This window comes from Talpa europaea (genome assembly GCF_964194135.1).
Source record: "Talpa europaea genome assembly, chromosome: 15".
Lineage (NCBI taxonomy): Eukaryota > Metazoa > Chordata > Mammalia > Eulipotyphla > Talpidae > Talpa > Talpa europaea.
Genome location: NC_140083.1, coordinates 75,263,457 through 75,290,598, shown reverse-complemented (window position 1 = coordinate 75,290,598; position 27,142 = coordinate 75,263,457). Strand labels below are relative to the sequence as shown.

General features: G+C 50.0%; 1 protein-coding gene across 1 annotated transcript in view; it reads right to left on the bottom strand.

Annotated features, from left to right (window-relative positions):
- The window catches only part of CACNA1C (calcium voltage-gated channel subunit alpha1 C), a gene marked incomplete at both ends in the record, with an annotated part of 632,466 nt that overhangs the window by 200,230 nt on the left and 405,094 nt on the right, over window positions 1-27,142 (bottom strand). The window contains 2 exons of the mRNA XM_084255863.1: window positions 2,668-2,807; window positions 10,150-10,289. Coding sequence (XP_084111989.1) covers window positions 2,668-2,807; window positions 10,150-10,289 — 280 coding nt within the window. The remainder of the gene's footprint in view (window positions 1-2,667; window positions 2,808-10,149; window positions 10,290-27,142) is intronic.

The following is a 27,142-nucleotide window of genomic DNA, read 5'->3' as shown; positions in this document are numbered from 1 at the left end:
CTTCCATTTAGGGGCGTGACTCTTGGCCTGCCCAGAGTCGTCACCTCATGGACTTTCAATAAAGCCCGCTTTTGTCTTATAATCTTGACCTTCTTTCTAACATTCTGGTGCGGAAACCTGGGACTAGTCTCCTTTCTTTTCTAACAGAAGGGGCACAGAAGTATGAGGATGGGAGAGGGTGATGAGGGAAAGCCTCTCTATGAGATGCCATTTCTGCAGAGCCTGAAGGAGGCAAGTAGGCCAATTCCAGGGATAGCTGAGTGGCATTCCAGACGGAAAGAGCTGGAGAAAGGCCTTGAAGTGGCGGTGAAGTGGGGGCATTGGAGACATAGTGAGGAGGCAGAAGAGGGAAGCAGTGAGGTTTGCGGTGACAGGGGTGAGATCATGTCCAACTGTGAGCGGTGATTTGGGGGCATCTTGGAAGGTTCACAATTGACTATACCTGAGAAAGTTAGGCTTAGAGAGGCATGAAGGCCATCGTTGGTAATCATAGATTGCTTGCTGTGTGGATTTGTGTGCTTCTGACTCACTGACTCTAACCATCAGGTGGGCCAGCTTTTACTTGTCACGGGTCATCACCCATGTTTTCATTTGATAAACCCCAAATAAACTGATGCAGAAGGACACAACTGTGTCTAGAACATTAATTCTTCCCATGACAGCTCCACCTCAAACAGCTTATTTATCCAGTAAATTGCTCTACTTTGTGTAGAGACCATTCTAGGCATTGTGTAGCAGTCACAGGCAAGAGAAGACACAGTTCTGGGCTCCGAGGGGCTTGTAATATAATTGAAGAGATGGAATAGAGGTGTTAAATTCTAAGACATTATACACCACTGGCTTCTGCACAAGAGGTCATGGAGAACAGTGGGAGAGAGCTGCCTTGAAGGTTAGGAGGCCCGCTCTAGTCCTGCTCAGCCGCTAGTAATTAAGTTGCTTTGGGAAGCACTTTTTACAATTCTGTGCATGTATAAAAAGGATGTAATAGTGCAACAGGGTGGTCCCCAGGAAAGGGGGAGGTTCCCTGCCCCACCCAAGCGAGGATGGAGCTGAGCAGGAAGGGGAGAAGCTGAAGAAGAGACTGAGGAAGGAAGCAGGATGGAGCCAGAAGGAGACCTGGAGGAGGCGCATGGAGCCTAGAGACACGTGAAGAAACTGAGCTAAACTGCGCTTGTCTTTTGGTCGTGGACGGGGTGACACAGATGTGGGTGAGACCCGTGGGGAGGTGACAATGGCAGCTTTTATCTTGATGTTGATTTTGCTCTTTTCCTTCCAGGCTTGTCCAGTTGTTTGTGACCCTTTTCTGTGGGTCCCCACTTGTGGGTCCCCACTGGAAGATGCTTTAGACTTGTAGCAGGCTTTGGGGCCTTGCTCTGGGACGATCCCATATGGATGGACTTTTACCCACGAGGGGACGGGTAACTTTGGGTGCTTCATTTAGAAACTAGACTCTTTGCCTTACCTGTATTGTTTCCTAGTTTTATTAAAGATCCTTCCCATTAGTCTCATGTGTTTTGTGTTGATGCGGCGGATGGCCAAACCCATTTAAAATAGGCAGGTTTGCGGGGTTTGGGCTGCCCCTCTCCCTGTCCTATAACAAAAGGTGAATATAAGGCCCCTCACATCTCTATGGTTTTATCACTCTAAAGCTATCACCAAGTAGCATAAATGTCACAAAGTGACACAGGGAGTAAAGGCTGGGTGTGCAGAGAACCCTTTGCTTCATGCCCAGCTCCCACCTCCAAGCCCATCTCAACTCAGCCCAGTGGGTCATAAGGATCCCCATGCCTTGAATCACGGACCAGATCTGATAGAGCCGACTTGAAAGAAACATCTCAGCATACAAGTCCAGAATGACGCTTTGATATCACAAGTCAAACAAGGAGTAGAAGGAAGAGTTCTCTGAAAACTGTCTTAGCAACCTGGGCTGGGGTGTGCTGGAGTTGGTGTGGGATGCCAAGCTGCCCTGTTCAGTGCCCAGGGAGTATCCCGGGACAGGCTCTAGAGGTGCGGGGGACCGGGAGCTGTTATCCTGCTGGACACAGCTCCCCAACACCTTCCCTTCTGCTGACTCTGAGAGCTGAACACCCTCCACCCTTTGGACAGAACCAGCTCCACACTGACAAGGCGGTGTGTTTATAAGTAGGTTTCGAGCCGGAGATGCCCTATTTGACATGAAAGGAGGAGAGGGTTGGGGGAAAATAGCAAACAGAACTTTCAGAACATCCCTTGATGCCTTGTGATTGTTCTTTGGAAAAATACAGAAAGTAGAGATAATCCAATTGGCTAAAATCCCCTGTGAGCCCTGGGGATTAGTCTGCTCACCTGGTCCTTCCACTGCAAATGTATTTAAATTCTCAGCCTAGGGCCTTTCGGGGATCGCTCAAATGGTCCAGGATTGTTTTCTCTGTAGAGACTATCTTCATTTGGCTGTGAGACATGGTGGATCTTTTCCAGGTGTTTACAGGAACTGGGGCCAGTGTGTGCTTTAATGGACTCGCATTAGTGACGGGTTCATTAAAGCAGAGGAACTCATTTAAGGGGGAAAAAAAAAACCCATTTATATGAAATCAGTCTCCTCTGCACAGTGCTCTTGGCAATCCCGCAAAGCCAAACAGAGGGTGGTGACAAGATAACATTGTAAGTGAGAACAACAGCGTTACTTACTGGGGACTCCGGACACCAGCCGCAAGGGGCGCAGCACGCGGAAGGCCCGCAGCGCCTTCACGTCGAATCCAGCCCCTTTCCCTCCTAGAGCGTTCGCCCCATCAGCTTTGGTTGCTTGTTCTAAAATTGCACTAAAAAGCCTGGAAGAGGAAGGAGAGAAGAAGCTGTCAGGACAGGTTCTCACTGACCGGCTGGAGCTCTTAAGTTGTCTGAAGCCTGGGAGAGCAGCGCTTACAGAGGCCTCAGGCCAGGAGCGAGGGTGTGCGTGTGTGTGTGTGTGTGTGTGTGTGTGTAGGGTGGGAGCTGGTGGGGGGGTCTCCCTCAGTGTGGGTATCACAGTGCCATAGGGGTAAGCATCTCCCAGAGAGGCTTGAGCAAGGCCGTCAGTAGTGAGAACACACCTGGCTTTGTGTGAGTGGGGCAGCCTTAGGCAAGAGATCAGGTTTGATGCTGGTGCCCCTGTTCCTTGGCAGAGCCCTCTCCCTCCAGGTTGCCTCACTCCCGCTGTCAGGTGGCCTGGGGCCACATTCTCTCTCTTCCTGGTCCACTTGCTCCTAACACCCACCCTTCTTTGAGTTGTACCTGGACACAGGTGATCCTATCAAAACTCTACCTTGTGCAGGCACACACAGATGCTCGAGAGATTTCTGCTGACAGATGAATGAATGACCCAATGGCTAAAAGAGTAAGTTTCAAGTGAGAGCAAAATCACATCAAGGCTTATCACTGAGACGTGGAAATTTCCACTCTGCCACTCTGCCTTCGCTGGCATATTCAGACCGTGTGCCTCGCACTGGTATAGACTGAGGCTACAGCAAAATAAACAACGTCCTTCCCCTCTTGGAGCTTATGTTCTAATGGGGGAGTCAGACAACGAAATAAATATCCAGTAAATGTATATTGCAGGATAGAGCATGACAAGCCCAAGGAGACAAGTGCAGCAGGAAAGGGGTGCAGAGGAGCCAGCTGCAGTCCTTCTGGCTTGAGATGAGGAGGAAAGGAACTTTCTTTGGGCAAACGTTTGAACAGAGACCTGAAGCAAGTAAAGGAATGGCCCGTTTGGCTAAGGGGGGAGACTCTTCCAGGCAGAAGAGAAACTCAGTTAAAAGAGCCAAGGGAGGGCCTCCCCGTGGCACAGCGGTTGAGCGCTGGGTTGCGAGGCTGCCTGCAGCCTCCGCAGCACCGGTTCGATCCCCAGTCACTGGGTGAGGGTCCCACATGGCACGCAGACCTCTCCTGCCGCCCGCTGCTCCCCGCAGCAGTGTACTTCGGTCCTTCTGCCTGCTCTGCTCCCCGTTCTGGCTCTGGTGAATCCTCTCACCCTCCTGCACTTCTGACTGTACCCAGTGCTGTATAAATAAATAAATCTTAAAAAAAAAAAGGGCCAAGGGGTGCTAGTTGGAGAGGGGTGCTAGTTGGCCAGAGCAGAGCAAACAAGGGGAGAAGAGCCAAAGAGGTGGAGAGGAAGTGGGGACGCTACATGTGCTTGGTTTTCTGTCTGCGCTGGGAACCGTTGGAGGATGTTGAGTCAGACAGTGATACTGTTGCAGAAATAAATTCTAGCCTTTTACCCAGGCAGGGGATGAACCAGCAGTACTTCAGGAATGGTGCGGTCAGGAGGCGCTTCTTTACTCAAGCGTGAGGTCCCAGACCTGGGTAGTCCCCTAAGGTGTGAGCACCAGTCTAGGGACAAAGGGTTTCTTTCATTCACAGCCATCTTGCATTGATAACATAGGTCAGGGAGCACAAAAGTTCTTGACAAAATGGGAAAAATGCAGCTACCCGAGGTTGGCCTGGGAGATCCATCAGCCTGGCCAGTGGGCCCCCGGTGTTAGAATGTCACCTCCTTTAGATATGCTTATCAAGGAAGCAAACTTGTTATTTACACTTACTTTGCATTATTTACTGCACCAGGCCTGTGGCTCTTTAGCAGCAAACAGGAAAGATTTCATTTGCTGAGCCGTTCCCTTTCAATCTGATCTGAGCAAAGTTTGAAAAGAATCACTTGCTGTGGGCAGAAGCCTGCCTGGGGCAGGGAGTGTGGGCCTGTGCCAGCCAGCTGGGGCAGCTTAGCCTGCTGGGGCGTGATCAGGGCCGGTGCTTTTCCAAGTGAGCAAGGGCATGGCGAGGAATAGGAAGTGGAGTGTAAAAGCAGGCGAAGGACTGTGAGCACTGAACGTGGCGCCTACGCTGGTGAGCCGAGTAGAGAGGATGGACGGAGGAACAGAGATGCAGTGGGCAGGTGAGCTAAGGTGCTAGAGGGAGGTGCCGGAAAGGTGGGGGTTGATGTCTGGAGAGTAGGTTGTTTGGTTTGAGGTGATGGGATAGAGGAGTTATTAGTTCTGACTGGGATATTGTCTATACCAGAGGGAGTGGGCAGCTGAGGTAGGACGAGGTCTGGATCTTTGGGGAAGAAGTTATCAAGGAACCAAGAAGCCCTTGGCAGGTGATGGTGGGAGCTGTGTGCTGGAGAAGCTGGAAGCAAGTCAGGAGCTTGTGACTTCAAGGACTGCGGAATGAGTCAAAGTCTGGAGAGGGGAGAAGGGCCTGGGGCCACAAACATCAAACCTGGAGGTTTTTAGGGAGCTGGAGGGGCAGTGGTGTGAAGTAGAAATAAGGGAAAGCAAGGCCCCTCCTCTGGCCTCCCAGAGTGAGGCATCTAGAAGAGAGTGTGTCCACTTCTTGAGAGAACTTGAGGGAAGCAGGACCATAGGGGAGAGCCGCGAAGTGAAAGGGGGGGCCAGAAATGAAGCTGGGGCGCAGGGCAGCACATGCTCTGTGCGCTGCTGCCCCCATCCTGTGCTTTTTGCTGTTTTCTAGATCTAGAGTTGAATAGTTGGGGCAGAAACTGCTGGGCTGGCAAAGCCGGGCCTGGCCCTCGACAGGAAGTGTTTGCTGACCCTTGAGGGGGACAGGCTGCAGGGAGGAGAGGGCAGACTGGAAAGGTTTCAGAGCGAGGTGTCCAGGGAGAGGATGCACAGAACCCCATGGGGGAGGGAGTGTGGCATCTTGGGCTTTGACAACCAAGAGAAATAGGGGAAGGCCAGGCAGGGGGGTTCTGCCCTTCAGACCCAGGGAGGACACGACCCCCTTCACTGTCAGCTGAGTGTGCTGGCTCATGGCCTGAGGTCAAGATGGATGTCTAGATCTCAACTGGGTCCCCTAGTGAAACTGAGTTTGCGGCCAGGGCAACTTGGGTCTTGAGGAAGAGGCTCGAGCCCCTTTAGTGACTCATGGCTCAGGGAACTGGATCTGGAAGCAGGGGCTGCCCTTGCTGCTTTGCAGAAGCTTAGAGTCAGGCAGGGCCCTGCAATACATAAGGCTTGATTTGAGCAGCGGGTTCTGCAGCTAATAGAACTCAGACAACCGCAGCCAGCCCACATCTGAAGCTTCTCCTGGCTCTCCAGTCCCTTCACCTCAGTCTGGCAATTCGACAGCATCCTATGTTACTCAGCACACTTTGAACCCCAGGCAGAGGGTGCCAGGATGGGGGCTAGAGGGTAGGAATGTGCCCCCTTCTCCGCAGAGAAATGTTCTCGAGATTACTGAAACCATAGGAAATGGAGGCCAGTCTTCAAGCTTGTAGAACAACATTCCAAATCCAAACCAGACTTGGTTCCTAGTATTTCCTGGAAGCTAGCACTGTATTATGAGAGCACAAGATGTTCACAAAATATTATTCAGTGAAGGCAGCTGATATTTGATGACTTTCATCTCCTTTAACTCCTGTCCCAACCCAATACAGACTCTTTCTTAAGTGGAAATTTAGGGATGGGTCTGGAGGGGTCTTCTGGGCTTGCAGGGGTGGCTGGGTCCTCCTCTAGCAGACACCACAAAGGTGATCCAGTGCCAAACCTGCCCCTAAGGACACCCAGATGTGGATGCTTGGCCATGCCTTAGCTGGATGGCAGAGTTTTTATTTTTTTAATTTTTTTTTAATTTAAATTTTATTTTTATTTTCCCCATACAATTGCAACCCCCTTATTTTGACCCCAAGCCCTCCTTTCCCCGCCCCCCACCTCCCATAGAGTGTCTCTGGTTCATAGTTGTTTGTTGATTTTGATTTTTACTTTCTTATATATATTCTTTTTCCTGGTCCCTTATTTATGTTTTCTAGATTCCTGCTATGAGTGAGACCCTCTGGTATTTTTCTTTTTCTATCTGGCTTATTTCGCTGAGCATGATCCCTTCCAGCGCCATCCATGTTGATGCAAATTGCATGTGTTTATCTTTTTTGATTGCTGAGTAATATTCCATGGTGTATATGTGCCACATCTTCTTGATCCAGTCATCTACTTTTGGGCATTTGGGTTGTTTCAATAGCTTAGCTATTGTAAATAGTGCTGCTATAAACATAGGGGTGCAGGTGTTCTTTGGAATGGATGTTTCTGTGTCCTTTGGGTAAATACCCAGGAGTGGAATTGCTGGATCATATGGAAGCTCTATGTTTAGTAGGTCCAGAAATCTCCACACAGCTCTCCATAGTGGTTGGACCAGTTTGCACTCCCACCAGCAGTGCAGGAGAGTTCCTTTTTCTCCACAACCTCTGGATGGCAGAGTTTTTAAAAGAGGACAATGAGGGGGCTTGAGCGGGCTCAGCAGGTCAGAAAGGCAGGGCTGCCGCCATGGGAGAGTGATGGGAATGCAGCAGATGTCTTTGTGGCTGGAGGGGGATCTCTGGGGCAGGGAGCTCACAGAGGCCTCTGAAGTCCTCTCCATATTCATTCAACATCCCTACCTCCCCATCGTACAAGGAGACTCCTCTGCTTTAGAAAGGAAATGTGACAGGCTTGTGGGGGTGCAGTGAATGTCTTTTGTCGTGTGCCACCAAGAAGAGCAGCATGGCCATGACAGCAGCTCTCAGCCTGGTGCTCAGGCAGCAGGAAGGTGAGCCCACCTTTCCTCAGGGCAGGACAGACTCCACTCGGATTTGTAGGAGCCCAGAAGAAACCTCCTCCAAGTAGCTACAGACGCGGTACCAAGGAGAGCAACTATTTCCCAGGAGACACAGGGTTGCAAAGGGGTGTCCATTTGATATTGCAAAGAGGGCAGGAAAGGGCTTGGCTGAAGGGAGATGGCTGAGCTAGACCCTCTGTTGGGAGTGAGGGGAAAGGGAGCTCATTTTCTGAGTTAGAAGGAATGGGGTGAGATTTAGACCAGATGAAGAGCCTCTAGCACCAACACTTCTGGAAAAGAGAGCCACCTCTGAGATCAGAGGGGAAACCATCCAGAGGGTCATAGTGAACCACAAGCTGAGCAAGTGGCAACATCCTTCCCTCTGGGGCTTAAACAGCGAAGCAAAGACAGCTTCTGGAAGACTGTCAAATCCGGATGCTTCCCGTCTTCATTAGTCTCCTGGCCTGGACCTCGGGGAGATGAGACTGGAGACCAGGCTGAGTCCAGGAAAAGTCTGAGGATGTGGAGAGGAGCAGCAGCCAGGGGGTGAAGCAAGGTCCTCACAAGCTGGAGATGTGCAAGGGTACGGCTGTGTGGCAAGGGACCCGCTCCCTCCTGCCCAGGCTCCTGACTGAAGCTGCCTGTGTGTCTGCCTCCAGCTCCCAAGCTGCAGCGAGGCCCTGGGTGGGCAAGCATCATCCAGTCAGCACCAGCCCACTGCATTAACATGAGAAGATGAAGCTTCTCTGCCTAAAGAAAACGAGTCCCTGCAAGACTCCCGTGTTACTGGTGCAAGAAGCAGTGGGTCTCCCTCCAGGGGCTCTTTCGGTGCAGTGTGAGGGGCTCTCAGGAGACCGAGGCCTTGAGAAAGAGGCTGAGTTATGCTGAGCTTAAAAAGAATTTAGGGGCATTAGAAACAATGCACCTTTGCTGTGGTTTGCTGGGTTCATTCCAAGCATTTATTTAGTCCCTCTTGGTTGGTTCTGGCCTCTCATAGAGCTGCATCCTCAGCTTGAGTCCTCTGGAGCCAGATCTATACCTGGCACACACCCTGATCATTTTAGTGCTCTTTACGTCACCCAAATAGCCCTGACGTTCATGTGGCCAAAGTGTGTCATTCATTGACCGGGCAAAAATGACAACCAAGAAACCCCCTTAAAATAGCTCCAAACCACTCTAATAAGCCATCCAGATGGCCAGCGACAAGGAAATAACTGTTAATGATCTTGATTTGCTCCTGTGTCATTTCCTGTTGGAAGAGCAGACACTCCCCTGCATAAGGACCAGTGAGTTTTCTGGGGAAGCCACAGGCCTATGTCTTCACGGGGATGGTGGAAAAGCCTCCCTGAAAATAGCCTCCAGGGATAAGAGCCCAGTGACACAGTGACCTTATCATGAAGCCTATCAGGACCCCGGCAGAGTGGAGATGTCAGTGGCCAAAGTGGCAATGGCAAGCTCAGAAAGCTGCTCGCTCTTGCTGGGTCACCACACGCATCTTACTGCATTGTATTGTACATGGCGTGTAGGTCTGTTGGGGCCAAGCATTTCATGGAGGATCTTTGTGTAAAGTTATGCATTCCCTGATAAGGAGATCATTATGTCTAAATTTGTTTAAGGTTAGTCACTTTTTTTTTTTTTAAAGATTTATTTATTTTTATTTATACAAGCACTGGGTACAATCAGCAGCGCGGGAGGGTGAGAGAATTCACCAGAGCCAGACCAGGGAGCAGAGCAGGCAGAAGGACCGAAGTACACTGCTGAGGGGAGCAGCGGGCGGCAGGAGAGGTCTGCGCGCCATGTGGGACCCTCCTCCGGTGGTCTGGGAGCACCCGGGGATCGAACCGGTGCTGCAGAGGCCGTGGGCAGCTTTGCAACCCAGCGCTCAACCACTGCGCCACTGGGGAGGCCCAGTCACTTTTTTTTTTAAAGCATGGATGGGTTTGGCCTCATCTCATACAGTGGAGTGGGGAGACTTGGGGAAGGTGTATTTGCAGGCCTGGTCACCCAGCACCTTAACCTACATGGTTACCTGTTTTCTTCTCTCTCACTTGTCTTGACAGTCTGGTTTCTTGGGGTTGCAGAACCCACAGAGGTAAAGGAAGTAAGGGAGGCCCCTGGTAGCTCTGGCGCCTCCCCACTGTGTGTCTACACCTGCATGCTTACAGGCAAGCTGAGCTAAATCTGCTCAGTGATAAGGCAGGGAGATTGGCCGGAGGAGGTGCAGGGACTGATGTAGTCAGATCTGGAATAAAAGACCGTTGGGCAGAGGAATCTCAGCTGCACAGAGGACTCTGAATTCTACCAAAAGCAATCAGATTCAACTCTGTATGTGTGCATGCGTGCGTGGGTGTGTTAGCACACATGTGCATGTGGGAGCAGAGGAGAGCAGGTATTCTCAGGTGATAGTTCCTCTCTCTTTGGAGAAAGTCTGAATTCAAAGTGATTTTCAATAGCTCCTTTCATCTTGCCTGAAGCCTGGCGCTGTTGTGGCAAATCAAAAAGAGAGAGAACACAGAAGGAAAAAGGGCGTCCATACTGGTGGTGGAAGGGGCAGGAGCAGGAATGGAAAAGGGCAGCTGTACTTACCCTACAACCACAATTATAAAATCGAGTAAGTTCCAGCCGTTGCGGAGGTAAGCGTTGGGGTGAAAGAGAAGTCCATAGGCTATGACTTTTAAAAATGCTTCCACAGTAAAAATGATGAGAAAGAGATATTCCACACGCTCCTACAAAACAAAAATAGAGAAAAAAGGAAAGTCATTAGATTGGGGATTTGGAAAGTTCTGAGCCAGCAGATCTGTCCGGTAGGTAGAGCAGAATGCTGCCCCCCCGTGGTAGGATCTAGGGGGATACTCGGTGGGTCCCCCAAACCAAATGGCCAACTCCACTCTGGTTTGCCATTAGAGCTCCAATCCACTGGGCATTGAAGGGTTTTTTTCTTTTAGTTTTCAGTTTTCAAATGCCTCTTGTTACTCTGCAAATATTAGAGTGGTAGAAAATTTATACATTTTGGGGGAAACATTTTATTTAGCGAGTCAGTGAACATTCTCAGGAGAGCGCTCACAATGTCTTGAGCTAAAGGAAAACAATGCCAGGACAGAGGAGAAGGGTGAGACAGAACCACAGGGAAAGCGTACCACTGTTTTGAAGTACCAAACCCTGAAGCTGGCAGACACGGTCTTGGGGAAACGAACCAGCTGGGTTCTCCAAGATGACAACATGGCAACAAAGCTATCAAGACACTGAAGATCTGATCACAGCTGAAACAAGGCAAACTGCTCACGTATGCTGGCCCCCAAATTAAACACCTCTCTCATTCTTGAGAGAAAAAAACTCTTTGTGCAAAGACACAGACCAGATCAGCACAAAAACCAGTCAGCATTTCTGGGGTGGAGGCAGGTGCTGGGGTGGGATGGTGAATGGAAAAGGCCCATCTCTTTCCTCCAGGGGTGGAGGTAGTCTTTTTCCTCCCTCTGGCACCTTGAAGAAGGGCTTTGCATTTAAGGATGCAGCTCCTGTCCCCAGGAGTCCACAGTTAACAGGACAAACTCCTTGGCTCAATTAGAGCGCACCGACTCTGTGCTGATTCACTGGCTTCCCTCACTGCTAATTGCTTTCTCCCACAACCCTGTCCCCCGTGCAAAGCCTTAATGGCCCCCGCCAGGCAAAAAGGCTGCTTGGATCCTTCATGCTCCACTGCTCACTGCTGTAGGACCCTCCACACGTCTGTCACTGGAGGCACAAGGCACCAGTCCGCATGGCATCCAGCCCAGGCCTTCCAAGCAGAGCAGGCCCTGCACTGCCCCCAGGAGACACGAAGCTCAGAACCCCCAGGCTGATTTCCCATCCCTATGGGGTCAGGAGGAATTCCTGGTAGAAGTCCAGGTCCCACTGACATTATAGAGAGGGACAGCACCCTTGAAGGCCCTCCTCTTCCCACCTAGCCTGCTGGGAGGGTGCTTAGAGACCTGGGGCACTGGGAACCTGGTAGGGGAATCCACAGTGAGAGGTTAGACACACATGTTGCTCTCACCCTCTCTTTCCTGCTCCCCTTGACAACAGGCCTGGGCCTCACCATGCCCAGCTCTGGGCAAGGCAGCTTAAGCATGCAAAATTTAAAAGTGCAGGATTCTGGGCCATTCCTGGATCTGCTGAAGTGATCCCCCAATTATGGAACTTGGAAATGTGCATTACAGACCATTTCCAAGTGTTTCTTTTCTTTTCTTTTCTTTTTTGCATAGAAGTACTGGGGTACAGGCCAGAGGTCTGGGGAGTGAGAGGATTCACCAGAGACAGAGTGGGGAGCAGAAAAGGTGGATCTACTGAAATACACTGCTGAGGGGAGCTGCAGGTGAGACAAGAGAGGTCTGCTGCGCCATGTGGGTCAGCTCCCTGGCCGGGGATCGAACTCAGGCCATAGTGGTGCTAGCACTGAGGCTTAACCCCTATGCCACCAGGGAGGCCCATTTTCCAGGTGTTTCTAAGGCACCTGGAAGTTTAAGAGCCAGTGGTCCAAGTGCTGACGCAGGCCCAGATCAGGTGGTAACATGGGGAAGGCGGTGGAGAGGTAGAATTTAACCAGCACTTTGAGGCAGATGTGTCCTCTTCTTCCTTCCCAACTATCCTGGCATCATAATTTGGTCTGGGGACAATGGCTGCCCAAGCGTCTTGACCCAAGAACAGATTAGCATTGGGTCTTCTAAAATTTGTGGATGTTGGGCTAAAATATATGCCAAAACAGTGTTGAAATGGAAAGGACATTACAAAAGGACACAGTGTGACCTGTGGAAACTTGTGAAAGGTGCGTGTGTATGTGTGGGGGGTATTTGCCAAACAGCCACTCACCCTCCTCCAATGATGGCCAGGGAGTGATGCCTGAATTCCAAACTGAGGATACTGGGGTGACGGGGTGGTTCTGGTATGGAGCTTGGCAGTGGCCATGGGGGTGGACAGTTGGGGAATGACCCACACGGAGATCATGGAATTTTGAGCAGAGGTGGAGTCAGTGGGATCGGTAAGAAGTAGGTGGATTTGAGCAATATAAAAATGTAATTTCATTTGTGGTTGCACGTAGGGGTTGGGGGAAGAGGCAGCAGAAGAAGTGCACTGCCCTCCCCCCTGAGCTTTCTAATTTGGGTGCCTCTGGATGGCAGCGCCTCTCACTGCGGGAGGAAACTTGAGGAAGAGGAACACAGGGGAGGCATGGGTTCTGGACTTGCTGAATCTAAGGCACTTCTGGGACATCAAAGCAGAGCTATTGGTGATCAGACAACAGAAGAGGGGCTCAGTGGGGGTTTAGCCTGCAGGGGAGGGTGGAGGGAGGCTGCCCTTGAAGAGTCTGCAGACTAAAGAGAGATGAGCTGAGGCTGGAACCCAGGTCTTTAAGGAACAATCTCATTGTCAAGAAAGTGCTTTTCCATGATGGGAATTTATCTGCGAGGCAGAAGTAACAGAATCCCTTTGAAAGCCAAGGAGTCCGGGAGATAGATGGAATCTTAGAGGTTATCCAATTAACCTCCTGGAAAACTGGGATACTGGGAAGAGACTGAGGCAGGAAAGTACATGCGGAGGAGGGGAAACCATTTTCCCCACCATCAACTTGGGTTCTGGGGACTGTTTCTTCCCTGGTCCCTACTTAGCCCCAAAGATGCAACTGGGCCAGACTTCTCGTGCTAAGATGTCGAACGATCCGAGATAGAACTGAAATGGGTTTGCAGAGCCAGTAAGAAGGGTCTGGACAAAAGCTCCAGAAGAGGCAGGTGCCTGTTGCACAGTCTGCAGCACAGGCATCTGTGCAGGGCGTGAGCTTGTGAGCGTGAGTGCTGATGGCTGTTGGTAAAGGCGTCGTATTCCTTCTGGCCTCTGGGACGTTGATTACAGAATGCATTCCACACCAACCCTTCCCCCCAAAAAGTCAAAAATAATACACACACTGGGTGAAAGCCACCTGCCTTGGAGCAGGTGTGAAGACATCCCCTTTGAGATGGCACCTGTCTTTCTTTCCATCATTTTCTCTCACTATCCAGTGCTCTCTTCCTCCTACTGCTTCCTTTCCACTCTGTCTCCTCTTTCTTTCCTCTCTTCCTGCTCATGTCTTAATGCTGCCCCTGGTAATGGGGGGTCATGGTCACACTCTCGTTTGAAATATTCGGGATTCAGTGAAGAGTCACAGACCCCAGAAATCATGATATCTTCTCAACACCAGTTATCTTAGAGTTCCATTTTTTTTTTAAGATTTATTTATTTATGCATGCAAGACCTGGGGTACAGGCCAGAGATGCGGGGGGTGGGGTGGTGAGAGGATCCACCAGAGACAGAGTGGGGAATAGAACAGGCAGACTGACTGAGATACACTGGGGAGCAGTGGGCGAGCCAGGAGAGGTCTGCTGCTCCATGTGGGTTGCTCCCTGGCTGGCTGGGGATCAAATTCGTGCTGCAGAGGCTGCGGACAGCTTCATAGCGTGGTGCTTAACCCCTTGTGCCACTGGGAGGCCCGTTAGAGTTCCATTTATCCTTCCATGTACATAGAGCCCATCCTTCAGTTACAGTAAAACTCTCCAGAGGCAGAGACTCAATTATCTCTTGATGGTAATAATTTTGGTTTGGGCGCCCAGTGGTGCTGTGTGTATTTGGGCAAGCCACTTTCTTCTCTGGTTCGATTTTATTATCTGCAAAAGAACTAGTCAAGCATTTAAAAAATACAGCACTGCAGTTTTCCACAATGCTGCTTTAGGAACAGTTAATGGTTAGGGGAAGGCTGAGAAAGTGGGGCTCTGTCTCCCCCATCATTGAACCAATCACAGTGCCATGTTAGCCCGCAGTTAAGTTGTCTACATAGCTGAGTAGAGAGTCCAGGGAGCCAATTTGATGGAGTGTGGACAGAGAATACACACCAAAACACAGCACCCACTTTTTCCTGAACCAGCCCTGAAGACTTTTGTAGCTTTACATATGGGTTCAGCATCAGATTTTATTTGAGCAGAAGAATCCCCACTTTTTTGTTTTCTTGGTGCTCTGAACACCACTTCCACAGTGGGAGATGACTTCTGAAGTCTCTCCAAACTCTATGGCAAGTGAGGATGCCAGTCTCTGGTCTGTGTGCAGTGCTGCCCAAGGTGCAGTTCGATTCTGACACAGGGGAAGGAACAAAGAGTTCCTTGCCTTGTTTTTCTAAGAATCACTATAAATACAGGTAGATCTTATAATAAAAATAGTTCATCAAAGACAGCATTAATTCTTGGGCTTTGGGAGAACAGACGCCCTTTGAGCAGAAGACATGCCAGGGCAGATCTCCTAGGACAGGGGCCATCACGAGGAAACTGCCAAGTCTATTTCACGCATGTAGTGTCTGCATGATGTGTGTGCACGTGCGCGCGCGCGCACACACACACACACACGGTACACCCAACGATATCCACCCTCTGTGGCCAACACCGTATAGCTTACACTTGCTGTACTATACCAGGATGTGAGAATTTATACCAAGAGAACCTGCATGTACCCACTTAAATTTATGCAAGTGCATTTATTAAAGCTGCCAAGAATTCTACACCCAACAGAATTGATGAGAAGCCCAGTCATGTAATCCCATCTCCGTACAAGGTGCAAAGATGATACACACAGCACTAATGCTTGAAGCAGCACCTTGTATTCCAGATTGTTTCATAATTAAGGACCATTTAACTTGACCTCTAAATAGTCCTCACTATTCTCCAACCAAAGGAGATGAAGAAACTAGAATACTTATCTCCCTACTGTCTGACTTCTTCATTCTCTCACTTCTTCATTCAGTTGGCCACCAGTAATTCCTGAGGGTCTGCTCTGCCACATCACTTGTGGCACGGCTCTCTTAGGACATCAATGGAGTTCACAATAACAGGAGCTGCAAGGACACCCATTCTAAGCTCCTCATTATACAGGAGTAAGAGGACTTGTCCTAGTTCACACATCTAGCCCGTGTGATGAGCACTTGGGATGCCTGAAGGCTGATCTGGTGTTCCTTCGGTAGAGCAAATTTGTTTTTGTCAGTGGATTGACTGAAACTCTGGACTACTATGCCAACTAGGGGCTCCCGGGCAGTAAAGGGCCTTTACCTGGTATGAATGGAAGGGACATGCACCTCCCAACCAGGTCTCTACTGAGTCAGACATACCTGGGAGAAAACTGTTCCACCAAGAAAAGCTACTCAATCTCCCAAACTTGGGTTTCTTCACCAGCAATGTGAAAAATGTTATACCAACTCGAGGGTAATTTTGAGAATTAGAAATCACAATGGCAGCTGCTGTCACTGGGAGCACCTGCCTGGTATGGGTGTCCCACACCTGATGGAATGTCCCTCATGTGGAATGGATGTTCCAGCTCCAGGGAGCTTCATCCTCAAGTGTCCTGCCCCGAGGTCTTGGCTCTGCTGGACCCTGTATCCCCTGGCTGGAAGGGTCACAGCATGAGCCCTGCCACCTGCCTTCTCTCCCCACCAGGCTCCTGAGCTCTAAGCAGGTGGCACAACTCACTGTCCCCTTTGGAGCCTCTGGACATCAACAAAAACTAGAGACTTGAGGCCTCACATCTGCTTTCTGTTATCAAAGCAACTTACAAAACCAAGCCAGACCAAAAACTTCTGTGTTCCATTTGCTGGCTTCCACCTGTTGGGGATGTCCTTGTCTACCTCCCTCTTTGGCCTCGAGACCTACAATACCTGGCCTCTGGCTGGGAAACCCCGGGCCCCAGAGGTGTGAGTGTTTTCCCTGTGTCTCTGGGAACTGTCACTGCCCTGCCTCTTGGAGTGACTTGTTCCGGGTGTGGTTGACAAGGGCGCAGGGCAAAGGGTGAGTGTTTTTCAGGAACAGATTAATCGTGGATTCAGGAAGTTTGCTAAGCACTGGAAATCGCCAGAGTGATGACTCACTGGGTAGTATTTTACAGTTTACAAGGCACTTACCCAGACATTTTTATGTTGACTCTCATCCTGTGAAACAAGAAGAGCAGGTACATTTTCTCTTCCTCTTTCTTTTCCCCCCACCTCACCACCATTACCATCATTATCATCACTACCATCTTCACTACCATCATCACACTGTCCTTGTCACCATCATCACCTCCACCACCATCTTCATCACCTCCACCACCATCACCTCCACCACCATCATCATCACCTCCACCATCACCATCATCACCTCCACCACCACCATCATTACCTCCACCACCATCATCATCACCTCCACCACCACCATCACCTCCACCACCACCATCATCACCTCCACCACCACCATCATCACTTCCACCATCACCATCATCACCTCCACCACCACCATCATCACCTCCACCACCATCATCATCACCTCCACCATCACCATCATCACCTCCACCACCATCATCACCTCTACCACCATCATCATCACCTCCACCATCACCATCATCACCTCCACCACCATCATCATCACCTCTACCACCATCATCACCTCCACCACCTCCACATTCCCTATTACTAGCACCCCATCCATTCGCTCCCCTCTGCCTTAACTACCATCACCACCACCACCACACCTCTTCCACCACCACCATCACCACTACCATCACATCATCATCACCTCCACTATAGCTATAGTCAATGTCTCAGTCTGAGACTGGAGGCTTTAGTTCTAGTTTTAACAGTAATTCTGCATGATGACTAAAAACACTATTATCTCCATTAGATACAGGTGGAAACTAATCAAAGCACTGAGGTAATCTTCCACAAAGCCATGCAGCTAATAAACAGTATGGTCAAGACACTGATGTCCTCCCCATTGCTTTTGGAAAAGATGCACCCCATGAGCTCACGTACCCCCACATCCCTTGACCCCTGTCAGGATGGAAGAGCACTGGGGCTGTGCGGGGGCTACTCCGAGCATCTGATTCTTGTTGAGACCAGGCAGTGTTAAGCAATGTACAAGCAGTGCCCACCTGGCTGGAGCACCATTCCCACTGACCATGGCTGAGTATCGCCCGCCCCACTTGCCTGTCTTGCCTCATTGAAACAACCACTAGTCTAACTGTCAGATTTGGAAGGGGCACAGACCCAAGCCTGGCTAATGTGGCATGAAAGGAAATTTTCTGGATGCCCCCGGAAAAGATCCTTCATTGATTGAAAAAGAGAGGAAGAGGGCCTCCCTGGTGGTGCAAGGGGTTAAGATGCAGCACTATGAAGCTATCCGTAGCCACTGCTGTACAAGTTTGATTCCCAGCCAGGGAGCAACCCACATGGTGCAGCCCAGCGGTGTCCTTATCCCCTGTCTTGCTTGCTGCTCCCCTCAGCAGTGTATTTCAGTAGATTTGCCTGTTCTGTTCCCCACTCTGTCTCTGGAGAATCCTTTCACCTCCAACCCCCACCCCTCTGGCCTGTACCCCAGCTCTTATCTGCATAAATAAATATTTTTAAAAAAAAAAAGAGAGAGGAAGGCATACAAGCCTGAAAACACTATGATCTCCTTCTTTAGCTGGACACATTCACGTCTGCCTATAAAACCTAGAACTGCCACAGCCATCTAGGGACCAAGAAGACTACAAAGTTGAAGACAAGAACAACACAGTGAGGTGACAGAGAGAAAAGGTGAGAAGAGCAAGGGTCCTTATTGAACCGGTGAATTGACTTTGCCAACTTTGATGCCATCCTAATTTGCAGTTTCTTTTGTGTGAGCTAAAACTTCCTCAGTGTAAAGACCATTTCGGGGTGAGTTTCGTAATACGTCTGAAAGCATCCTTATTGATAGGTTCTATGTGCTATCTCTACACGCCTCTCCTCGTTCTGTGGCTTTATCCTGCTGTTGCTTGATGCTTCCACCCTTATCAGCCATTTGGGCACATTAAGACTGAGCTTAGTCTCACTCAGCAGGGAAGGGCAAGAGCTCGTAAACACGGTTAGACAAATGCTTTTCTGTCTCCCGGTTAGCTCCAGCCTGTGCGTGAGATGCTTATTTCAGATTATGGTCTCAGACTAGATCTAGAGAGATCAGCCCAAATCCCCATCAGAGGGTTGCCCACATAGTTCTGCATGAGCCTCTGGTTATAACGCAGAGCTGTTGAGCCCAAGGACAGGAACTGCACATTCCCAGTTCTGAAAGGTGGGGAGGCATGGAGGACCCTTCCAATATTCCATTCTCGGAAGTCTGAGACAGAGGACATGGATATAGACCTGTGGGCTTTTTCTTATCCTCAAAGGATGAAGGAATTTCTGAGGATGGAACTTTCCAGAACATCATTTTCACCATCCCTCCGCAGGAACCTGCAGGGATTCCCTATACCTATATCATCAGGCCCAACGTCTCTGCTTGTATCTTTTTCTACCCTGTTATGTAACTTGTCTTCTCCCAACACCCACCAGCAAGGTAAGACATGACTGCCCTGCCTATCTAGTTCCATTTTGGCCTCTGGGGCCCCTGGCCTGGCATTTCTCATGTCCTCCAGTGACAGCTGGACACCTCCTCCCGTCAAGGGTGCTTGTCCAGCTCCAGGTTTCTCTGTCTCCTTCTTCTGTGAGCCCTGCAGCCCGAAGGCCTGTCTTCACTGGGAATTTTGTACTTGGCATGATGGCATGTTTTACACGTTCCCTGATGGCAGCCAGCATCTCAGATCTCTCTTCCCTGTCAGGACTGTGAGCAACTTGAGGGCGGGGTCTGTATTACACTTTTCTCCGTCCCCATGGTACCCTGCACAGGGCCAGCGACTGGAGGCTCACAGAGTCTCCCAGTGTGACGTTGGAAGGATGTTCAGAGACATGGAGGCCGACTTCCCAGCCTTGGCCTCTCTCACAGGCCCACATTCATGGTTCACAGCATGTTCTCATTTCTTCCTCCATCTGCTCCCCAGACAAAGCTGCCTGTCCCCCAGCACTTGGCACACAACTCCAGGGGGAGGGTGAAGGACGACCTTCTTCACCCTGGATACCCCTCTTCCCCATGAGGAACACCCACCATCACCACCTGAGGAGGCTGCCCTGAGGGGTGTTGAGACTACCCTGCCCCCCCCAGGGGCTCACAGCCAGGCAAGGAGGCAGGAAGGTTGGGCCTGATGGAGAGAAGCCATAACCCAGGTCGCATTTGCTCCTCAGCACGGGACTTCTGCAGATAAGAAGCGGTCTGGGAATTTGAAGAGAAGGATCACCAGGGACATCGGGCCATGGGTGTGAGCTGGGCTTGATGGGGACTGGGAGGTTGACTGGGGCACAAAGAGGTGATACCCCTATGGGAAAGATGAGTTCTTGTGGAGACACAGGAGGAGACTATTTGTGTTAGTTCCACTCGGGAGCTATAACTGGACGGAAAGGTGGGGTTGAAAGTAAAGCAGGTCTTGAGTGACAGGTAGAGTTTGTCCTTCAGATGGAGGGTGCTGTCCCAGGCATTTCAGGTCCACGGTGACTTTGGACCGATGACAGCTGGTGATCAAGGGGTGCTGTGTGCCAAGCTATGTTTTAGGAAGATAAACCTGCAGACAGATTGGGCTGAAGTCGGGAGCCCCTGTGGTGGCACAGGAATGAGTGATAAGAGTTCGCACCGCAGAGGGAAGGAGCAGAGGGAGAGGAAGCAATGACAGATTCTGCAGAGAGGGGACATGTCAAACATGACCGCTAGGCTGCCTTCGGAACGCCTGGAAGAACGAAAGAATCGTACATGACGAGAGATTCTTGGCAGGAAGGTGGTTCCTGAGGGTGGGCTGAGCATGCTCCCTGGCGGCGGTGTCCTTATCCCCCATCCGTGAGTCTAGCCAGAAAAGGACAGCAAGGCCCAACGAGAGAGAAGGACTTGCTCAAGGTCACAAAGCTGCATAATGTGACATGGCAATACACACCCCTTTATTATTTATTTATTTATTTATTTTTATACAAGCACTGGGTACAGTCAGAAGCGCGGGAGGGTGAGAGAATTCACCAGAGCCAGAGCGGGGAGCAGAGCAGGCAGAAGGACCGAAGGACACTGCTGAGGGGAGCAGCGGGCGGCAGGAGAGGTCTGCGCGCCATGTGGGACCCTCCTCCGGTGGCCGGGGAGCAGCCGGGGATCGAACAGGCGCTGCAGAGGCTGTGGGCAGCTTCGCAGCCCAGCGCTCAACTGCTGTGCCACCAGGGAGGCCCTACACACCCCTTTAAAAAAGAAAAAAGCATTTGCTTCTCAGCCTTTTCTGATCTACCATCCAGAATTTGCGTTCTCTCTAATGTCTGAACCTCCACAGCATTTCTGACGGACCAGAGCTGGGAGGCGCTGTTTGTTACAGTTCCCGGGCACGCGACTGTGCCTTTCTGAGCCTCAACCTCCTCACCTGTAAAATGGGGATGACCCTACCATAGGGATGTAGTATTTGAAATAAGATGGTTACATAAGATGTTTAAATTATATTTATCAGGGTCTTTTGTAATTGTCAATTGCTATTCCGGTTATTACTATAAAAATAAGACAAAAAGCAGAAAACACCTAAACTATAGAGTGAGTAGTGAGAAGGACTTATTTTTCAAGACTGGAACACACAGAAGAGAAGTGATCCCCCCAAAGTCAAACAAGAAAATACCTAGAGAGGGGCCTACAGTCCTGGCTTATGCTCAGAGCCTCACAATGGGCCTCACTTGCAGGCTCTGCTGGCCTCAGACACCTGCTCCCCAAGGTATGTCAGAGTGGAGTTGGCGGGTAAGAGGGGAGCAGAACCTGAGCCCCAGGGCAAACTCCTGCTGGCCATCGGGAGGAGCTAAGCTACTGGCATTCTCTAGACATCCCGGCCCCAGGCGCCATGCTGAGTACAGGGCACTGGCGACCCGGGAGCCTCACCCACTTCCTGCTCTGGGAAGCCAGAGTGCTCATCCCTGACGACGGCTCCCAGCCTCTGCTGACCCCAAGGCACCTGGCGAGGGCCGACTGGCCTCTCCTCTGACTAAGGCTTGGCGCCACCACACGAGTCCTTCTCAGAGGCTGGCTGACGCCTCTACAGAAGACAGATCTCATTTAAAAAGTGTTTCCTGCAAGCTGTAAATAGCCATAATTTTAACTTTTTGTAGGTATCTCCTTTCTCTTTTAATGAAGGGCCTGTTCTTCTTGCTGACCAGTTCAATTAAAATGATAGAAAACAGACAGCAATAAAATCTGGGGACAAGCTCTGGCAGGGATGTGTGGTAACAGGGATTTTAGTCTTCTCCCTGGTGATCTCGGAGCTTGAGCTTCCTCTCCCAGCTGAAGATGGGTTCGTGTGACAGTTGAGAATAGGATGGGAGTCTTGGGGTCTGGAACACCAGGGGCCAATTCTGGGGTCCCTGCATTCACCCTGACAGTCACTAAGCCTCAGCACAGCTGCCACGGTGCACGGGCACACTGCCCGTCTCCTCTGGCAAGCAGGTAAGCCAATGGCCAACCCCTTGGCTCCCATCTCGTGGCGTGCCAGGTCCCAGGCACAACACTTCACACAGATGACCTCCCCCGGGCAGGAGCATCATTTTCTCATTTGCAGGACTGGGGCTGCATCTGCCCGATGTCTTAGCCATGCTATTCTGTTATGTGGCCTCCGTGTACAGCAAAACCTTTCTGTCCCTACTTTCATATTGCCACTTATGGATTTTTCTGGACCCCTCACAGGGGCAATGAGCAAGCCGTGGCGGCAACTACACCATCCTGGGAATCGAGCATCTTGGTGTTGGTCACTTTGTCATTAGCCATTTCTAGGTCCTCAGGCAAAGCACCCAGTGCTTCTAGATTTAGTCAGCAACAAGGCCTGTCTTGCTAACTCACGGGATGAAATGTGGCATGGCAGGTCTATGGAAAGCGAGGCTCAGTGTCCCACCCCAGGTCTGAGCACACAGTCTCTTCTGCACTTGCGCAGCTCCTTCCAGGAGGAGGTGGGCAAAACCACCCTTCCTGTTACCTCAGGAAGGTGTGTGGAAAAGAAGGGCAACCCTGGGAGCAAGCAAACAAACAAGTATCTAGCAACTCAGCACTTCACGCAAAGTTACCGGACAAAGCTGCCTTCCAGAGAGCCAGACGCTTGGTATCAGCCGTCAGAGCTGCTGCCCGAAAGTTATCGAACGTCTAACTCAACACTCACCCTCCGTGGGGGAAGGGGCATGTCATTCCTGTATGACAGAAGAATCTGAAGCTCATCCAGCTGGTGGAGAGAGTTTAAGCCCAAGTTTTTGCTGTTTTTTTTTTTAACTCCAAACCCAGTGCTTTTCTCCTCAGTTGTCCTGGTGTTCACCCCTGGAATCCCACAGGGTCTCAGAATTCGCTGTTCGAGTCCTATCTAGTAAGCTTGCTATGGAATCCAGTGTGTACTGGGCTAATTAGTGCCCTCCCTCTCCCCAAATTCATGCCTTTCTCAAACCTCGGAATGTGACCGTATTTGGAAGTAGGATCACTGCAGATGTAACTTGTTAAGATGAGGTCATTCTGGAGCAGAGGGAGCTCCCACTCCAGGATGCTGGTGTCCTTACCAGAGGAGGAAACAGAGGCACACACAGGGAGACGGCCAGTGCCACAGGGAAGCGAGCCAAGGGGTGTGTCTACAAGCCAAGGGATGCCGAGGAAGGCTGGCAGACCCAGAAGCTAAAGACACAGAATAGATTGTCTCCTAAAGAGCTGGCCCCTTGTTTTTGGACTTCTAGGCTCTAGAACTGAGGCTCTAGAACTTTAGGCTCTGAAAGAATAAATTTCTGTTACAGCTTGAAGTCACCCAGTAAGCAACACTTTGCTAGAGCAGCCACCATCTGCCACACTCCTAGCTTCCTCTACGCACATGGAGTTGGCGTAATGAGGCATGGACACGGGCTAAGCTTCAGCCCTGTCAGCCCCCTGACTGCCCATTGCAAGACATGCCCAGTGCAAGCGAGACCTCTTCTGACTCTGATGAGCTCTCTTTGTTCATATCTGCCTTTATGGGAACATCCAGCCACTTGGGGGGTACCCTATTGGTTTGTGAGTTCAGTGGAACCAGGACAGGGGTCAGAGTACAGAGAAGTGGGCAGCATGGGTGGAAAGGGTTGGACCCACAGGTTAGGAGCTCCCTCTGTGTGGGCCCCTTTCAGGGGGAGCAAAGCTCTCGCCTGAGCCAGCTCCAATTCTACAGAACTTTCTACCCCAGGCCTGTCTCACCAGCTACCAATGGTTATGTTTGAACATCAGCTGAGTGCCTTTGAGGAACCACATACTTCGGGATACACTGAGACAGGAAGACATCTCCATCCTCAAGCAGGTGGCAGCCTAGGTTGGTAGGATTCATACCTCCCTAAGAAATGGAAGAAATTGTGAGTGACACAGATGGCCAGTGCCATGGCTGCTTGAATCAGCCAGTGAGGGCTTCCTGGAGAAGGCAGCCTGTGCACTGAGCACTGGGGTGGGGCAGATGGAGCACTGAGTGGGAGGTAGGGTGGGGAGTAGAGTGGGGGGCGGGGAGCAAGGTCGGGACACAAGCTCAGTGTATCCCAATGTCTGGCTCAAGCAGACGGTAAAGAGACTGGCAAAGCAGAAGGCCTTCGGATGCCAGTGAATAGACTTTGGGCTTTATTCTGTAGGCAATGTTGAACCAACAGTGCATAAGCAAAACCTTATGAAAGCACTTTTCAGGTAAAACTAAAACAGATTTTCAATTTCCAAGCAAATAATACAAGATATTCTCTCCTCTGGAAGCAGATCCTAGCCTGAAAGTTCCGAAGTGATGGGGCTGAGTATTGGATCTGATAAGAAATTGCTAATATAGTAAAAACATTCTAAAGTGGACGTTATTTTACTTTTAAATATCTGCCTCACCTAACACTAGCCAAGATCCCACTTCCTCTGGGAAGCCTTCCTTGATTATGTGGGTCAGCAAGTAGCCATTGAGTCCTTTCTTTGAATCCTTTGTCTTAATCACATACCCAGTAATTCCTAGGCTTTTGTCAGGATTTCATGGGTTGGTGAAATGTTAGAGATGGACACAGGGCTGCCAACTTCTTACTCTGATAAGGAGAAATATTAAAAATCACAACAACCATTTATTATCTCCTTTGTTTCATAAAAGGAAGGAGAATCTATCCAAGAATAAAGACTGCTGGCAACCCCGCTTGTATCACTCACTCACAGACACATACTGCACGGTGCTTGTTTTTCTCATCTAACTGCAGACTGAGACATCTCCATGGTAGATGCTGGCGCAGCTCAGCAGGCTGGTCTTTGGGAACCTGAGGCCTTTCCCATTCTCCAGCTCATTGCAAACCTTCTGTGTCCTCCCTACTAAGGCATTCTTCCTCTGGCACCCGAGACCCTGAAGGATTTGGCTCCAGCCAATCAATCTGTGGAAGATGGGAAATATGGCCACAATATTTTGCAGCTCTTCCCTTCTAGAATCACAGGCCATCTGCCCACCTCTGGACTCTGTGCTGACTCTCCCTTTGAACAATAGATGGCTGTGGAAGTGACACTTTGCAACAACTAAGCTGGGTCTCTTGAGCTCTTGCAGCTTCTTCTCTCATACAGGAAACCTGTCTCCCAACACATGAACAAACCCAAGATACCCTGCAAGATACCAGGTGGGACGGGGACCCTGTCATTCCAGCCGCTCCAGCCAAGACCATAAGGAACAGGCAACCTTGAGGGATCCACCAGCTGGCTGCAGACACTTGAAATAGTCCCACTTTGATCAGCTGAGTCCTGCTGGGTCTGGAGGAGCCAGTAGGCCCAATCCAAGTGACCAAACTGCAGAAATGTGAGCTGAACCAAAGGTGGTTGTTCAAAGCCACAAAGCGTCAGGCTGTTTGTCAGGCGGCACGAGCTAGCTGATACACCACCTTTCCGACCATACAGGCCTTCTCTACCCTCCACTGCTTATAAATACAACTTGGGCTGTCTTACCTCTTGACCTAAATTGTTCTCCCTGAGTCTGAAATAGCTGCTTTCTTCCTCCCCAGACTCAAGTTAATTGCCACTTCTTTAAATTCTTCTGAGAGCTGTAGCGCTCACTGTCCACACCACTCCCTCGTCCCTCAGGCACATTCTCACATGGGGGCATTTTTCCCACCCTGACATAAATTATTTCTGATACCGTCAATTTTACATGAGTTTATTACATCTTGCCTTCTCAATTAAATCACCTGTTCTGTGTGGACAAGGGCTGTTCTTACAATTACAGCTCTCAGCTTTTAACCCAGTATTTTGTCAAGGGTGGGTATATTTATTGCTTGTTGATTGACGAGATTTGGAAACTCAGGAGTATCTGAAAGTAACCGTGCTCAGTCAGTTCTCAGCCATGTGCTTTCACCCAGTGCTAAGCTGCATCCTAGATTCTAGATCCATGGGGTCTGAGATCATTTTACAGTCTCACCACAAATGATTTCTAGAACACGGGGACTGGTCATCCGTTCCCCCTACACCAATACTGTGGTAAGGCAGAGAGGCACCCAACAACATAAAGCAAGTAAATCTCTTCTGTCAAATTGTTATTTCACTTCCCAAGTCCTCTGGGACTTTCTGGAACTCTCTGGAAACTTTCCCTTATTCCTGTGACCTTTCATTTGTCCCAGGCACTGGCATTGGGTAATCTGGGCTCCCTGTGCCTTTCAGACTTCATTGAGGTCTTTCAAGTGAACTACAAAGCTTTGAGGGAAAAACAGATAAAAAGCTTAGCATTGCAAATGAGGAGAGCATTAAGCCCAAACTGGAAATGAGGTAAGTGCATTCAAAAAAGCCAGAGCTCAGAAGACTGGCTGCTAAAGGTTAAATTGCAAAGGTAAAGGCCAAGGTTTCTTGCTCTCATGATTTAATCCCCTGGTTCTGTTTTCTGCAATGGTGGATAATCAAGCCAGCAGCAAGCCTTTTACTGGCCTACCTTCCTGCTTTCACATCTCACCTCCTCTGAGCTTGTACCCAGTGTTCCCACTGCTTCCCTCAACGGAGCCCCTTTATTTCTTATACTCTTGATCATTTTCTCTTCTGATAAATAGCAAAGATAACAGATTTCATATTAGAAGTTTCAGACAACTCTCATGTGAAACAAGGAAAACAAAAATTAGCAATTTCTCACTTCCTTCATAACCAGACAACATAACCAGCTAACCCGACAACATTCTGGATCGTATGATCAATCTATTTCTTTTCTGTGTATCTACTTTTGTTTTTCCAAAATTCGCATCATTCTAGTCATAGTATTTTACAATCACCTTTATTTTTGCTTAGAAATAGGTTTTAGGCATCTTATACATTATTCCACTTTGTCTCTAATATAACTACAGTAACCTGAGAGCTTTTAAGTAGTGTGCACTGGTGAGATAGGATTTATCTAATCATTTTCTGCTTTTGCTGCTTTAGACTTGCACTGTACCTGCCATGACAGGGGGCTTGTTTCTTGGCAGGAAGAGGATATCCAGGTCCTGGGCTATAGCCCAAGGGGCAGGGGCTGTTGTCTAGCCTCTTCTCCCTGGCCCTAGCCCTGGGTGCTCCCCCGCCCCTCTCTTGAGCAGGTCACCCAGGTGAGCTCTGCTGCCTCCAGGGGAGGGCTGTGTCCCCCAGCAGGCAGCCCCTGAGACACCAGGGCTCCTGCACCACTGCAAAACATCAAGTATTCATGCTCGAAGGGATCTGAGTAGTATCCAGTCAAGTCCTGCACA